This window comes from Cyprinodon tularosa, unplaced genomic scaffold (genome assembly GCF_016077235.1).
Source record: "Cyprinodon tularosa strain WSP-4 unplaced genomic scaffold, ASM1607723v1 ctg429, whole genome shotgun sequence".
Classification (NCBI taxonomy): Eukaryota; Metazoa; Chordata; class Actinopteri; order Cyprinodontiformes; family Cyprinodontidae; genus Cyprinodon; species Cyprinodon tularosa.
This window is the reverse complement of record NW_024039151.1, coordinates 585,341-601,180: the sequence shown is the minus strand read 5'-3', so window position 1 is coordinate 601,180 and position 15,840 is coordinate 585,341. Positions and strand designations below refer to the sequence as shown.

At 39.5% G+C, this 15,840-nt stretch overlaps 1 protein-coding gene across 1 annotated transcript in view; it reads left to right on the top strand.

The window, feature by feature from the left end:
- The first annotated feature begins 292 nt into the window (after window positions 1–292).
- The window catches only part of ubtd2 (ubiquitin domain containing 2), a 36,753-nt gene continuing 21,205 nt past the window's right edge, over window positions 293–15,840 (top strand). The window contains exons 1-2 of the mRNA XM_038299451.1: window positions 293–451; window positions 14,201–14,437. Coding sequence (XP_038155379.1) covers window positions 382–451; window positions 14,201–14,437 — 307 coding nt within the window. The 5' untranslated portion in view covers window positions 293–381. The remainder of the gene's footprint in view (window positions 452–14,200; window positions 14,438–15,840) is intronic.

Genomic DNA, 15,840 nt, shown 5'->3' with positions numbered 1-15,840 from the left:
GTCAAAATGCATCATCATCATCATCTGAGAAAAAAGTTGAACTCTGCTTTTTCTTCTTCTCCTTTATTGAGCCTCTACCTGCTTCTTTATTCTTCCTCCTTCAGTCCTCTGTCACCTTGTAACCATGTGAACCCTTTTCTTTATTTCTGGGGGGGAAGGAAGGGAGAAAACTGCGCAGTTTCTGAGAGGAGGAAAGAAGGAAGGGGGGATAGAGCAGAACATAGAGAAGAGAAGAAGGGGAAGCTGAGAAAACAGCAGAGAGAGAGAGAGGAGAGAGAGAGAGAGGGGAGAGAGAGAGAGGGGAGGGGGGTTGGTGGATGTAGCTCTAGCTGTGGGCCGGGGGGTGAGCTACCTAACCCGGGCTGCTCCGCCGAAACATCCATGGGTGGCTGTGTCGGGAGCCACCACGACTCTTCAGGCAGCTTAAACGAGAACTCGGACGGCACTGGAGGTAACTTATCGGGCTCTATGTGTTGCTGAGCGGTCGCTGTTTGAAGGGCTCTTCCCCCCTCCCTCCCTCCCCCTGCAGGGTCTCTGCTGTCCTGCTGGAGCTCCGCTTCCCTCCCTGCCGTTAGAATAACCGGAGCCTCAGACAGACTCGGCACCTCCGTCCACACAGCGGGATTTAACCCGGGGGGGGGGCAGACAGACACTCTGCCCGCTTCTTTACTCTGCAAACTGAACCAATATTTAGAGCACTGCTGCCCCCCCAACACCTCTTTGTTCTTTGCTGTAGGTTGAGCTAGCTTAACGGTGCTAGTTAGCTAGCTAGCTGCTGGATGGACATCAAATATGGGTCAGAGCGATGTGGGGCAAGCAGAGGACCCAACCAGGGGGATTTAAATGGGAAATCAAACCCCCTACATTTAGGGATGCCTTTTTTTTATTTATCTATACTTTTGCTTTCTTTTGTTCTTTTTTTAGTAGCATGTTTTGAACTGTAAAGTGATGCAGAGAACAAATCAGTTTCAGTTTAATGGTAAATTTAGTGTTTTTTTTTTTGTTTTTTTTTATATAATAATCCCCTCTCCTCTGGTTGTTGTATTGAGTCGCATGTACTTGTAAATTGTAAACACTAAGGTTTTTGAAGATCTTAAGAAAGCTGGCATCTAATTTGAGTTTTGGTGTAGAGGGTGGCAAGTTTGAGGGATAGTTTCCGGGTTTGTCCTGCCTGAGGAGAGGATCCTCAGCTAGAGTTATTTTAATTACAGACTTGGGGACACTGCAGATCTGGGAAAAGAGGAGGAGGAGGAGGAGCACTTAGAGATGTAGAGATAAATCTTGATTTCCTGTATGTCTTCCTCTTTTTCTCTGCAGCTGCTTTAACTAGATGTGGCATCTCTAACTTCTGCTTTGCAGCTATTTGACACCTCTAGAATCTGCATCTATAGTCAGTTGCAGAGTTCACTTTATTGTTTTAGATTTAGTGTGATAAACCCACACAAATTCTGCATAGTTGTGGACAGAAATAAATAAAAACGTTTTTTAGAATCGTTTACAAATTATTAGATTTACCTCCGGAAACAATTTTCTTTCACAACATGAAAAGCTCATTTCTGTTGAGCATCGGCTGCAAACTAGGCCTGCTTGAGTTTATCTCATTTATTTCTAATATTTCGGATCAACTGATATTGCAATGATTATAATAGACAGATCCACCATGGACAAGTAATGCAAAAAGAAGACAATTTTCCCTCCTTCAGTTTTCTTGGTTTATTTCTTCTTGGTCAAGCAAGCAGAAAAGGAAAAATACAGGGTTCAGCAGGTCATTAAAAGCAATTCAATTATTATTTTTTTAACTAAGGCCTTAGTTGGGAATGAAATTCATTAAATATGATTATCATTGCATTTAAAATGCTTTTTTTTTTAAATGTGATAAAAACAATTTTGTCAGGCCTTTTAAGATGAACTTTGGATGCCGATCGGCTTTCGTGGAGGGGTGGTTCAAAGCCGATTGACTGATTGATTGTTTCGCAGGTGGATGGAGACTAATGAGTTTATTCAGTTGAACTTCCACCTAGGCTCCATTAGAGGTATTTCTAAGTGCATTAAAAGAGCATTAAATTAGAGTTACTCATTCATAAACCCTGAGACATTTCCTTCATGTTTTTCTTGCGCTGGTAAAAAAAAAAAACATACGCCCACCCAGATGCATGCTGGTCCTACTATTGACAGCCTATGTATCAACTGAATTTGCCGAAATAGATCATAACTAACTAGGAACAAAGAAACATAACTAAATAGCCGACAAATATAATCTAAGAACGGATATACCTTAGAATGAATAAACTTAACTAGATTATCCATCCATCCAATTTTCATCTAGCTTATCTCAAGTGGGGGGGTGCTGGTGCCTATCTCCAGCTGTCTACGGCAAGAGGCGGGGTACAACCTGGACAGGTCACCAGTTCATCGCAGGGCTTAACCAGATTATCCAAAGTAATAAACACTTCATTAGTTATTAACAAAAAATAATTGGCTTCTACATTTATCACCCATCTCCTTCTCATGTAATTTGTCACCAGTGTTGCAAACACTAATAACAGGATGACAATGTTTTTATTATGTGCTGCATAGCTCTGCTGTAAAACATTTTTTAAAGGCTTGCTACAGATTTTGAGGTGCATTTAGGTCTGAACTTTGCGTAAATTGAACAGATGATCTTTCTTCAGTCTAACCCAGGGTGTCCATCTCAGCCAGTCCTTAAAGGTCAATGTCCTGAAACTTTAGGTTGCTTCCTCGCTCAGACACGCCTTAATCGGGTGAAATATACAGCCGCTCTGCTGCAGGGTTCTTTTAATATCAATTCTTCTTATGCATTCAGCTCCATTCATCTTCCCTTCAGTTCTGATCAGTTCCCATCTTTCAGAAAAAGAAACATATTTCCACAGCATAATTGCTCCATCATCATGTTTGATAGTGGGGTTGGTGTGTTTAGGGTGAGGTCTGATCTGACCTGATTGTTGGTTTAATTTGGTATTCATGATCTTGTTTGTTTTCTTTGTATTCTGTTCCGATTCTGTTCTGATTTATTTCATCCCATAAAGATAAAATAAAATCCATTCAAGTTTTAGTTTGCAGTGTGATAAAGTTAAAGGTATAGTGGAGGATGTTTTTTTTCCAGGTCGATCATCAAAATAAATGGTCCTCCTAATTGTCAGTCATTCCGGATGAGTTTACGTAAGGCCGTCCTACGTGCTTGTCCCCAATTTAACTTACTGGTGAGTCTGACATAGAGAAAAAATTGCAAATCTTCTTTTGGAAAGTTAGCTTGTGTTAACGATGCAAACCAACTTTTACACAGAGCATGCACGAGGAGAAATGGGTTTCGTGCACACTCTCACACACATTTAATAGGCGTTCCCTCTCGGGAACGGGTACAGGGTTGTGGATATGCTTTTTTTTTTAGTGGAGAAGGCAGGTCTTTTCAAAATTTGTGGAAATCCTCCACTATACCTTTGAATTGTCAAAGGGTACAAATATCATCAAAATACTATACATTTACCCTTTAAAGCAGACCTCTGTCATTTTTCACTAAGCAATAAAATGAAGAAATGCTGAAAGATGTGGCTCACATTAATGCTGTAGGATTTTTAGGTCAGTTATAAAAGGAAAACCGAGTCAAATTATATTTAAACATTAGCAGGATAATGGGGTAATACAAAATCAGAATGTTTGCAAAATTCAAAAGCATTATTGTTATAAACGTTTAATGGCCAGCAATTATGTAAGTTAAAAATAGGCTTATTGTTGCTACTTTTTGGCTGCAAAATACCTTCAACTTCTTTAACGTTCCCTTTTTATTTATAACCTAATAGTGTTCTGTTGCTTTGCGATGTTTGCAAAAGTTTTTATCTGGAAGAAAAAATGTCTTAGGCCATCTTAATTAGATTATTTGTTAAATATGATTGCTTAATATTACAGTAATTAAATTTTTTTGGGACTGGTATATATATATATATATATATATATATATATATATATATATATATATATATATGTATATATTCTCATTATCATTTTTACACCGTAAAGTGAAGACGATAAAGGTCTATTGAATTGGCCAAATATATTAAACATTACATTTTATAGCCTGCCTAATATCACATCCAAACAGAGGGACTATCTATATTACCATATATTGTTTTAGCTCTACACTTAATTCATCCTATAGTATCTATAGTATATTTTTGATATAACAAGCCAAACACAAAGACATTTTTTAATGATAAATTCTTTGCATTTAATAATGTTCATGTGTATTTGGAAAAGTTGTTGTAAAGCTGGGATATAAGTGGCTGTAGGTGAAGAGAAACGAGACGATAATTGTAAAAGTGGGATGAAAACAATGAATTTTCTTCTTTTTTTTTTATGTGGTAGTTAAAGCCGACCTGAGATGTAAGCAATTAAAAGTTCTTACCTTGGGCCCCAGATTCCCCCCTCTTTTTTTTCGATTACAGTGGGGGTGGGGGTGCTTATACGGGTCCCTGCACTGCAAATAAATCTCAATAAGTCGATGGCAAATTTATGTAGTAGCCTGTAAGCTCTACTAATTCACCTTGGCCCTTCCTTCTGGAGTAGAAGGTGGTGTAGACCGTCAGATTAAATGAGTAAGTCGGGGAAGTAAATCCCTTTGCAGTTAACTCAAGCCTTTGCTAATTAAATAAAGAGATTGTAAAAGCTGCCAAACAGCTGATCCCTTCAGCAAGTCTTACTGCTATTTCATAACTAGGGTTGGGAATTGATAAGATTTTCACGATTTCGATTCCCTTATCTATTCTGTGAAACAATGAACTTGGTAAGTGCACGGTGACATTTGTCTAACTTCGCCTGGGACATTCTTTTTCTGCCTGGATTGGCGAAAACACACTGGAAAAAAATTTAATCTAAATTAGTCCTTTTTTCTTAAAATAAGTGCATTTGTCCTTGAATTGAGGAGATAAAAGAGACATATTGCCAATGGAACAAGACAATTTAAGTTTAAAATAAGAAAACACAACTGCATTGTCTCATTTCAAGTGCATATTATCTAGTTATCTTAGTTTAAGAGTAAAAATACTCATTCCATTGGCAAATTATCTCATTTACCTACTCAAATCAAAGGTAAATACACTTAATTTAAGACATCATTTACTTATTTCTAGATCGTTTTTGCAGTGCAGAAGGCAGTGAACGGGAGCACTGGAAAAAAATCTAAATCTAGATTAGTAATTTTTTCTTAAAGGTACACTATGCAACCGGTGTTGATTTTCCAGCGAGGCTCCCCCCAGAGGGCGAAAGTAAAAGTGCACTGTCGTAAATATGCACAGCTGTTCTCCTGGTTTCTCCGTCAAGCCAGGCGCGGTTGTTTTGAGCTTAGCAGACAGGCGAACCCAACGAATGACTAATTCGTCGCTGCATGTAAATTCGTCGTTTACATGCAAAGTCAATGGTTGACGCGCGTCAAGGCGCAGCAAAAGGTCCCGCGGCGCGTTTTGAGCAGCAGGCCCAGCGCGTCTGAGCAGCTGAAGCAGTGCGTCAGGCGCGTTTAATCATCTGACGCAGGGAGTGAGACACAGCGCTGATGATCAGAGGCTATGATCTCTCCTCTTAAACAGTTTATTGCCGCCTAAATTAACTTAAAATGCAGAAATTTTCCGGGGGGCCTTCGGCAAAAAATTTTCAGTTTTTAATTATTTAAAAAAAAACATACCTAGGCCCCATTTTTTAAAAACCCCCAGGCCGCTCCCTTAAAATGGGGGAATTTTTTCTGGGGGGGGGCCGCACCCAGGGGTTAATTTTGGGCCAAAAATCGGCCCGCAGAAAAAAAAACCAAAAGGCAAAAATATAATCTGAAAAAACTAGGGGCAAATTTAATTTTTAACAGGGAAACTTTTTTAAAAAAATTTTATTAAAACTTTTAATTTCTGCCCGAAACCCAAAAGGAAGGAAAAGAAAGGTATAACTCCCCCCAACGGGTAAAAAACCATTTTTGAAAAGGGGGCCAGGGGCAAAAAGCGGGGGTTCAGCCCCACTTCAGAAAAAAAACCGGGCCCCAACCCCCAAAATGCAAAACCAGCGACCGCGAAAAAACTTTTTTTTGATGCGGCCCGAAAAAAACAAAGGGATCAAATTGGCCAGGCTTTTAAAAACGAGAAGTCAACTGGGGGGTTTTGTACCCCCAATTTCCCGCCTTAAAGGAAACTTTAAAAAATCCTTAAATTTTTCCCAAAAACCGGGTTTGGGTCGGTGAAGTTTCCTCAAAAAAGGGGTTTTATAGGGGGATTCTCCCTCCCGTATACTTTTCGCAACGCCCTATTTCACCAGGAAGTTAAAAAATTTTTTGATAAAACTTTTTGGAAATCCCTGGGTTTTAATTTTTTCCGGGCCTTTTTTGGGGGGCCAAAAACCCCTTTTTCCCTTCGGCCTTCCCCCAGGCCCCCCCCCTTTCCCCTTGGTCCCCAGCTAACGCCCCAACCCCCGGGGCACCTTTTCCCCCTTTCCCACCCTGGTTTCCCGGTCCAAAAACCCCGGCCCCCGGGTTGGGCTTTTAAGGGAATAATACCCCAGGCCCAAAATCTCCCCCCCTTTTTTTAAAAAATGATTTAAATTTAACTCGAGAAAAGAATCATTTTAAAAAACTACAAAAATAAAAAAAAAAGGGTATATTTTTTATTTTAAAAAAGTTTCCTGGGAAATTTGACCTCTCCGTTTGTATTTCAAAAATTATCCTATGAAAAAAACCCACCATTTGGGAAAATTTTCGGCCGTCTTTTAAAATATTTTTTCCCTTTTTAACGTTCCCCCGGGGGGGGAAAGAAGCGGGGGGGGGAAAAACCCTTAGGGGTTTGGGGAGGTTTGCAGTTTGACCGAAAATTTCCAAAATTTAAAAACAAAAGTAGCTTTTAATATATTTAATTACTGCCTGAGTTAAGAGAAAAAACTTAAACATTTTCGAATGGGACCCTGAACCCCCATTCCATTTAAACGAAGTAACTCCAACGGACCTTTTTATTTTATTTTTTTTTTTCCGGGGGGGCCGGTCCCACCGCCGGCCCGTTAACCACCAAAACCAAAGGGAAAAAGGCCCTTTTTGGCATTTTTTTTCCAATTTTTAAAAACCACCCCTTTTTTAAAAAAAAAGGCCGTCCCCCTTTCTTCCCCTTTCCCCTGCCCTCCCCCTTCCTCCTTTTTAAACCCAAAAAAAAGGGTGGAAATGGTTTGAGTTCTGGGAAAACCCTTGACGGCCTATTTCCCTTTTCCAAAGTTGTTAGGGGTTTTCACGGGGAAAAAAACCGGGTTTTTAAAAAACCTAAGGGTTCCGCGGGTTGGCTCCATTTGGAATTTTTTTTCCCCCTGGTTTAAAGCCCCTTTGCTTAAAAAAGGCACCTGGGGCCATATTTCCCAAAAATTGGCCAATCAACGGAATTTTTTTTTTTCTCAGATAGTTCCTGTCTTGGTTTTCTACCCGTGTCCCGTTTTTGCGTAAAAAACGGCCCTAATATAGAAACCGGTTTTTGGTCCCCCAAATGGGAAAAACCTTTAAAGCGGCCTTTAAAAACCCGGTCCCTGAAAAACCCCCCTTTTCCTAATCATTTTTTAATTTTCCCCCCCAACCCCAAGTTCCCCCAGAAAACCTTTAAAAAAAACCTAAAAAGGGACCCCCATTTAACCACCCAAAAAAATTTATTTTTGGAAAAAAAAATTTTTTTAAAAACAAAAATTTGCACCCTTTTTGTTGTTTAAAAATATTTTTTTTTTAAAAATTTTAATTTAAAAAAACATTTTTCTGGAAAAACTTTTTACCAAAAAAAAAACACATTTTGGGCTTTATTTTTTAAAAAGGTTGAAAAAAAGATCTAAATTTTTATCTTTATTTTCAAAGAAGGGGTAAAAAAACCTAATTTTTTTTTTTGGCAAACTAACTCAAATTTACCCCCCCTTTCAAACCCAAAAGGGGGTTTACCACATTTCCCTAATTTTGGGGAAATCTTTTAAAATTCCAATTCAATTCAATTCATTTTTATTTAATAGCGCCAAATTCACAAACAAAAGGGTCATCTAAAGGCCCCTTTTAAACCTTTCCCAACCCAAAGATCATACAGTAAAATTTTGAAACAAAGTTTTCTATCTAAGGAAAAACCATTTGATTGCTTTGACCTTTGCCCTAAAATAAAAACCCCCCACACAAAAAAAGGCCTTGAAAGCGACGGGGAAAAAAGGAAAAAACCCCCTTTTTTTAAAACAGGAAAAAAACCCCCAAAGCAAAACCCAAGCTCAGGGGTGACCCGGCACCCTGCCCGGGGCCCCGACTTTTGGGGTTTCAAGGGAGACAGAACCAAATAAAAAAAAAAGCAGCTTTTAAAAGGCCCTCCCCCGTCCCGGGAAAACCACACAGCCAGGAAAGAGAGCCCCAAAAGCAGTTTCCCAAATGCCAAAAAGGACGAAGGGAAGACATCCACTCCATCCCCAGGCCCAGAGAAAACGGGAAACCACATTTGGGAACCCCCGGCCCCGATCCCAAACCCTTTCTATAAACAAGGTGTTATAGAAGCAGCACAGCTGATGTTTTTTTTCCGGGTTTTACGTAAACAGCCAAAAAAGGAACAAAACCGAGGCAAAGCTACTCTGAAAAAAAGCAGGGGAAAGCAAAAGGGTTAGAAAATTAAAATTTAAACAGAATTCGGATAAAAAATGGGAGAACAGAAAAGAGAATGAAGCAGAATGAAAAAATTGGGGGGCCCCTTTTGTCCCCCAAAAATCAAAAGCCTATAGCAGCATAACTTTTTGGAAGATTAGTTTTTCCAAGGAAAAAACCTTTACCCAACCCCTAACTATAAATTTTTATCAAAAAGGAAATTTAAAAAAAACCCCTACCCTTTAAAAAAATAGACAGGGTTCTGCCTCACGGGACAAAACTGGTATTTGGGTTCCACGGGAGAGGGCCTGATAACAAAAGATCTCCCTCCCTTTCTATTTTTAGAAATTCTGGGAAACCATTAAAAACCCGGGCAGATTGGGGCAAAAGTGCTCTGTTAAAACCCATAATGAACAATAGATCCCCCGAATAAAAAGAAAGGAGCTTGCCTTTTTAAGGTTTTTTAAATTTTGAAAGGGGGGAATTTTTAAAAATTTTCTATTTTGTTTTAAACCCAGAAACCAATAAAGGAAAAGGGCCCGATAGGCGAGATATGATCTCCCCCTTTTTAAATTTTTTAAATTAAAACTCTGGCTGCAGCATTTTGGATCAGCTGAAGGCTTTTAAACTACATTTTGGGACTTCCTGATAGTAAAAAATTTTACAATAGCCCCCACCCTTGAAGTAACAAATAAAATGGACTATTTTCTCAAAATCCCCCCCTGGACAGGATATTTCTAATTTTTTAATTTTTCCCCCAATGAAAGAAGAAATTTTTTAAAAACCCTTTTTGATTGGGAAAAAATGACAGGCCCCTGATAAAAAAAAACCCACCAAGTTTTTAAAAAATTTTTAATTTTTCTGAAATCATTTTAAAAATTCCCATCCAAAAAAGTAAATTTCCCCAAATATTTTTTTTTTAAAGAGCCCTTTTGGTCCAAAGACTATAACTTCTTTTTGTCTTGCTTTAAGGGAACGGGAAAAGTTAAAAAGTCACCCCGGGTTTTTTTTTCCTTCAAGACATCCTGAAAATTCTATTAATGGGTTAAAGCTTCATCGGGATTTATGCCCAAAAAAGCGGGGTAAAAAATCACAAAAACCCAGGGAAATTAACCCCAAAGCTTTTCTAATAATTCTCCCAATTTGGGGGAACCCAAATGTAAAAAAGTAAAGAAAATTTGGGTTTCCCAGCACTGACCCCCTGGGGGTATTTCCCACGGAAACCTTTGAAGCTGTTGAAGATCAAACTTAAAAATGAACAAACTAAATTTCAATCAAAATAGTTTAAATTTAAAACCAGTCTTCCTTTTTTCCTTTTAAATTCCAACAAAAATATTTCAATTTTTTTTCTAAAAGAATATTATGGAAACCTGAAATAAAATGCAGCACTAAGATCCAACAGGGGAGCACAGATAAAAGCCTTTAAATCTGAGGCCATGAGAATATCATTATTGATTTTTCACCCAAGCTTTTTTCAGTGCTAGGGGAGAGCTCAAAACCCAAAAACAAAAAACCCCTTCAAAAATTTTCTTTATGGTGGAATTGATCGAAAAATTTTGTTTGGCAACTTTTTTCCTCAAGAATTTTGGATAAGAAAGGAAGTTTGGGGATAAAGGTCTAAAATTGGGACCAAGTCACCTGGATCAAGAAAACGTTTTTTTTTTTTTTTTAAAGAAAGAGGTTTAATTACAGAAAACCTTAAAAGCTTTGGGGAAACTTACCCCTTTAAAAAAACAAAGATAGATTAAAACACAAAAAAGGGGAGGAGGAATCAAAGGGAAAAACCTTTCCTTAAAAAAAAAAAACCTGGTTGGAACGGGAAACCCAAAACACCTTTTAAAAGGTTTAAAAAGAAGAGACAAAAATTTGCAAATTTCCCAGAGATTTCCCAAACGGGTTTAAAAAGCAGCCCCTAAAACCCTTTTTCAAAACCCCAAGACAAACCTCGGGTTAAAATCGCGGATAAGGAGTGTTTTAGTTTCTTTTTTTTAAAAATTAAAGACAATCTTTTATAAAGAATCCCCCAAAAAAACCCTTTTTGGCTGCTAAGGGGGCAGGGGGAAATTTTCCCGGTTTTCAACAGAGCAAAGGTTTCTGGGTGATTTGGCAACTGAAATTAAAAAGAAATCTAGTTTATTTTTAAATTCCCTCCTCTATTAATGAGGAAAATATCTGCCTTTTTTTTTTAAAACAAAGGTCCCCCCTTAAACAGCAGAAAACCCAAATTTTTTCCAGCCCTGGGAAGGAACTCCCCCTAAGGCCTGTGGAGCGATATTTTTTTCTCCATTTTCCAGAAAATTTTGCTTAAAGTACGCAGCTTTTTTGCTTTAAAAACCAAAAGGAGAAAGTTTTCCCTTTTTTTAAAAAAACCGGTTTTTCTTTTTTCCCAAAAGGAGCTTGCGTTGTCTAAGGCAATACCCCAGAAAAAACTACCCAACCCCATCAAAAAAAATCATCAACCGGGAAAGGGGAATAAACTAAGCTTTTGCACTCATGCACCCACCGGGCTCATTGACACAGAGGGAAAAGAGAAAGTAAAAGCAGATTCTTTAAAATTTTAAAACCCTGAAACAAATTCTGATAAAAAGACCCTACTAAAATTGAAACCTTTTTTTGGGGGGAGGAAAATTTTCGTTAAAGTAATCCTAAAGGGTTATTGGAAAGTGGTCAGAGGGGCCCGGGTTTTTGGGGAAAATTTACGTTATTTCTTCACTTTCCCCTATGCCGATGTTTTCAGCCCCAAGAACCAAATTTAGAAATTGGGGAATGCGGGGGAACAAATTCACTTTTTGAACAAAGCCAAAAGTGTCTAAGAAAGCATTAAAGGCTGCCCCTTAAGCTATCCCCCCTTTTCAATTTTCACATGGATTTAAAAATTTCCCCATTTAGGGATGACCCTGTAAGTTTTTAAATTACCCAAACCCGAAAGGAATTTCTAAAAACCCCATCTAAAAACCCCGGGAAAAGGACCTGGGGACGATAAAAAATTTTACAAAAAGAAAGTTTTTTTCCCTTCCCTTTAAAATTTTTGGATCAGGGAAAATTTAAGGGGTTTAAATGTTAAAAAGGGGGTTTTGTAGGTTTTAAAATTTGGGGTTTTGGGAGTAATCAGTAAGCCCAGACTGGAAGATTTTTGCTACCCCTTTCCCCCCCTTCGGGGATGGGGAAAATTTAAATCAGCTTGAAGGAGTTCCCCCTCATTTTATGCTCAAAATAACCCCTTTTTCCCTGCAGCCACGGGTTTCTGTAAGGCAAAAAAAAGTAAAATGTAAATTATAAACCAAATCAAGTCTTAACTAGTAGACTTTTTAGGGGTAAGGGGATCTTTTTTTTTAAACAGACCGCTTTTTAATTTTTTTTTAAAAAATTTTTCCCCCAAATTTGGGAAAGTTATTTTTTTTTTAAATTTTAATTAGAAAAAATCATGATTTCCCCTTTTTTTGGGGAATCTTTGCAAAATTTATTAAATTTTTGGTTTCCGTGGCAAGACACTGCCCTGGATGGAGTAAAGAGGGGGTAACAGTAGAAAGTTTGCAGAGATGTGTGTTAAACTACAACCCCTTTTTTTCCTGGTCCTGAAACCCTTTGGGTGGTCAGGGGTTTTGGAGGACAATAAATGGGGCCAGTTTCCCCTAGGAAAAAAAGGGGCTGAAAACCCCAAACCAAAGGGGGAAGGATCCCCGCCCTCTCCAAATCAGACCAGGCTTTTTTTTCCCCAAAAAGGGATTGCCAATTATTAATGTAGCCCACGTTTTTTTTCCCGGGGGCACCACCTAGAAAACCCACGGTTGAATGACGACATGGGGGCTAAACATGCCCATCATTTGGCAACAGGGGGGGGAAAACCAAAAAAATTTAAGGAGCCCAACTTTTTTTTGGGGCAAACTTACACCCCGAAAAAAACACTAATTTTAGTGACCTCCGATCGGCGTAACCGGGTGTCATTACCACCAGCTTGAATAACAATCTTACTGTATTTAACCTTATCCTTAGCCAGTAGTTTCAGGTAGGATTTGATGTCGCCCGTTCTGGCCCCCGGCAAACATTTGACTATGGTCCCTGGTGTCTCTAATGCCACGTTTCTGACTATGGAGCTGCCAATCACCAGAGTGGGCTTCTCAGTGGGTGTGTCACTGAGTGGGGAAAACCGGTTAGAAACGTGAACGGGTTGGTGGTGACCAGTGGGCAGAGATCCACGACTACGCTTTCTGCGTACAGTTACCCAATCGCCTGGCTGCTCAGGCACTTTTGGAGGACAGCTACGTGGGGGGCCTACTTTAACTCCTGGATGTTCAACAGCCTGAAGCCTGGATTCTAACTCTGACACCCTCGCCTCCAAAGCTACAAAAATACTACACTTATTACACATCCCATTATCACTAAAGGAGGCAGAGGAATAACTGAACATCTGACACAGAGAGCAGGAGAGAGGAGAGGAAGAAGGAAGAGTTGGAAAAGAGTCAAGGGAGGGAGAGAGAGAAGCCATAGCAATGCTAAGCTAGCGCTAGCCTAGGCTAGCTACTCCTTGCTATCAGAAATAAAACCGTGTGAAACTGACAAGTGCTCAGTAGAAAAGTGCAGCAGAAGGGGCTATGTTTTAAAGTAGTCAGTTAGAGTTACTTAGATACAGAGATATCACAGAGAAAATAACTTAACTTCAGATGGAGATCCTCTGAACAGCTGCACACTCAGTTAATCCAAACAGGAAGATGGCTTGGAAGATGTCGTTCTCAGCTTTAGATCAGTTATTGCTGTGTATGCTCCACATCACTTGGTGTCAAATCAGTTTCTAGAACTTAAGCAAGTAAGAGAGCAAAATAAAAATGATGTTTATTTGTTTTTCAGAGCCACGACTAAATGTTTCATATAAGCAAACACTTTTTAATAACAGATAAAAGACCAACTTTAAAAATTTAATTTTCATCCTTTTATCAAGAATTCATTCAGTGTTTTTATTTAGTTTTTGTAGAATCAACTAATTTGAGAAGAACCGAAGCATAAAAAAGAGGGGTGCTATCACCTAGCCAAATTTTGCAAGACTTTCAACAGGCCGTTAATGCTTAAAATAAATGCTGTATAGTTCTGTTAGGAAGCGTGAGCCAAAATCCTTCAACCAGAGACTCATCGCTCGTTGTCACAAATGCTGACGATAGATTGTTTTCTCTCTCTCTCTTTGCAAACTTCCTTTTTTACTTCCTTTCTTTGTCTTTTCATATTTGTTTCATCTGAAACATGCAGGTCTTATGAAAATAGGAAACAAATCATTAAGGCATGAATACATTCTCACTGCATTTTAGATATAACCTAATTTTTGATATGCTTTATTGGAGTTTCCTATCCTCATGTTGTATATATTTGAGTTGATTGTCATTCTTTGCCCTGATATGTCCTTTCTTATCTCCTTTAATAACCTGGTTTCCTTACATTGCTTGTTTTTTATTTTTTTCCTTCAGACGTACCTCACTCATCGTCTTAGTCATCTCAGCCTTTTCCCTTCCGGTTCTTGTCTTCTCCCACCTTTAGTCAGTCCTGTTTTCTGATCTTCCCTCCTATCTAATCCCTCCTTCCTTATCTTCCTTTCAGTGGCTCTGGGCCGTAACCAGCCCCTGAAGAGAGAGCGACCTAAATGGAAAAGTGACTACCCGATGACAGAGGGCCAGCTGCGCAGCAAAAGAGATGAGTTCTGGGATACGGCGCCAGCATTTGAGGGCCGGAAGGAGATCTGGGATGCGCTGCGAGCTGCGGCCAGTGCCTTTGAGAGTAATGACCACTTACTGGCTCAGGCCATCCTTGACGGAGCCAGCATCACACTACCACATGGTAAGATACATCTCAAGCACTGACATTTTATGGCCTCTTGGTTATTAGAAAAGATCATTGGTGTCGGGGGGAAAAAAAAAGACTTGTGACTGAGGAGGGTAAGTGTGGTGTATTCAGGTACATTATTGGAAAGTTTAGTGGTAGGAATAAGGCCTAATGCTAATGTTCCCCCTACTTTGAACCACTAGCCCTCACCCACTACCAACACACCTTCAAATTGAAGCCACAACAGTTAGGGCTTAATAATCCTCCCTAGGGATTGGGACACCCCTTGCTGCATAGTTGACCTTTAGGTACGCAAGCGACTGCGTATTGATGAATGCAAATGCATTTCTTAATCAAAATGGAAGACAGAGAAGTTAATGTTGACATAGAATGAAGTGAATGTTTTGGCTTAAAATGATTTGCTAACTTTACAAACGGCAACTCAGAGGAAAATAGTACTATCTCAACAGGCAGGATTTCCTGAAAATTAGCCAATAACAGGAATTTTACTTTCCCAGGTTGGTTCCAACCTTAAAGTGAAAAAGGTTCACATGAGTGCACAGATACAGGTCCATACAATGGTAAGGGACAATTCAAGCCACAAGCACAGAGAAGGAGAAGGATCGTTATTTTTTTGGAGAAACTACAGAAAATAACAGAAGTAGAGAAGTTGCACTCCACTTATTCCTATTAAAACCTCATTCACTGAAAACTAATACCGTAATGCCCCTGCGTTATAGATTCTGCAAGGCCTTGCATCAAAAAATACTGCACAATATCAGTGCAATGAGTGCAATGAAATACCTCGGCTCCAGACGTCCCCGCCCCCTCCGCAGACGCTCCGCTGCACCTCTCCCAAATTGTAGCTGACCGCAGACAGTGCCGCTGACAGGAGGCCGGCTTGTTTGGTTTCATGACCAAAATTGGGTAAAACAACTCGTGAAGTTTGACCCGCTAGAAGAGCGAGCTGCGCGAGAACGCTGGGACCCTTTTTCCACCTGGATCTCCGCTCTTTTTGGCCCTCATGTCCCTCCGTCGTCGGACTAACCTCGCCCCCACTTCCTCGCCACCTCGGCCGTATATCTAGAACCACAGCGTGTACCACAGACCACGCTTCAATACTGAGCATAAATAAAAAATGTCTGTGTCAAGCTTACTGCAACAAACTGCTGTAAGAGTATAACCAGAAGCGAGGTAGGAGGGCAAATAGGTTTAGCGCCACCGCAGTATGGGAGGGAGACGATTATTGTTTACACCCCTAACACATGCTGGTGATATACTGAGGGCCGCATGGTATTTACTCTGAACCCATAGATTGTTTGATATGAGCGTGGAGCTAAGTTCGTTTTAAATAAAACTGGACATAAGTATTTATTATGCATGAGCACTTTTAGCAGAATGCTGAGTTTGTATCGAGT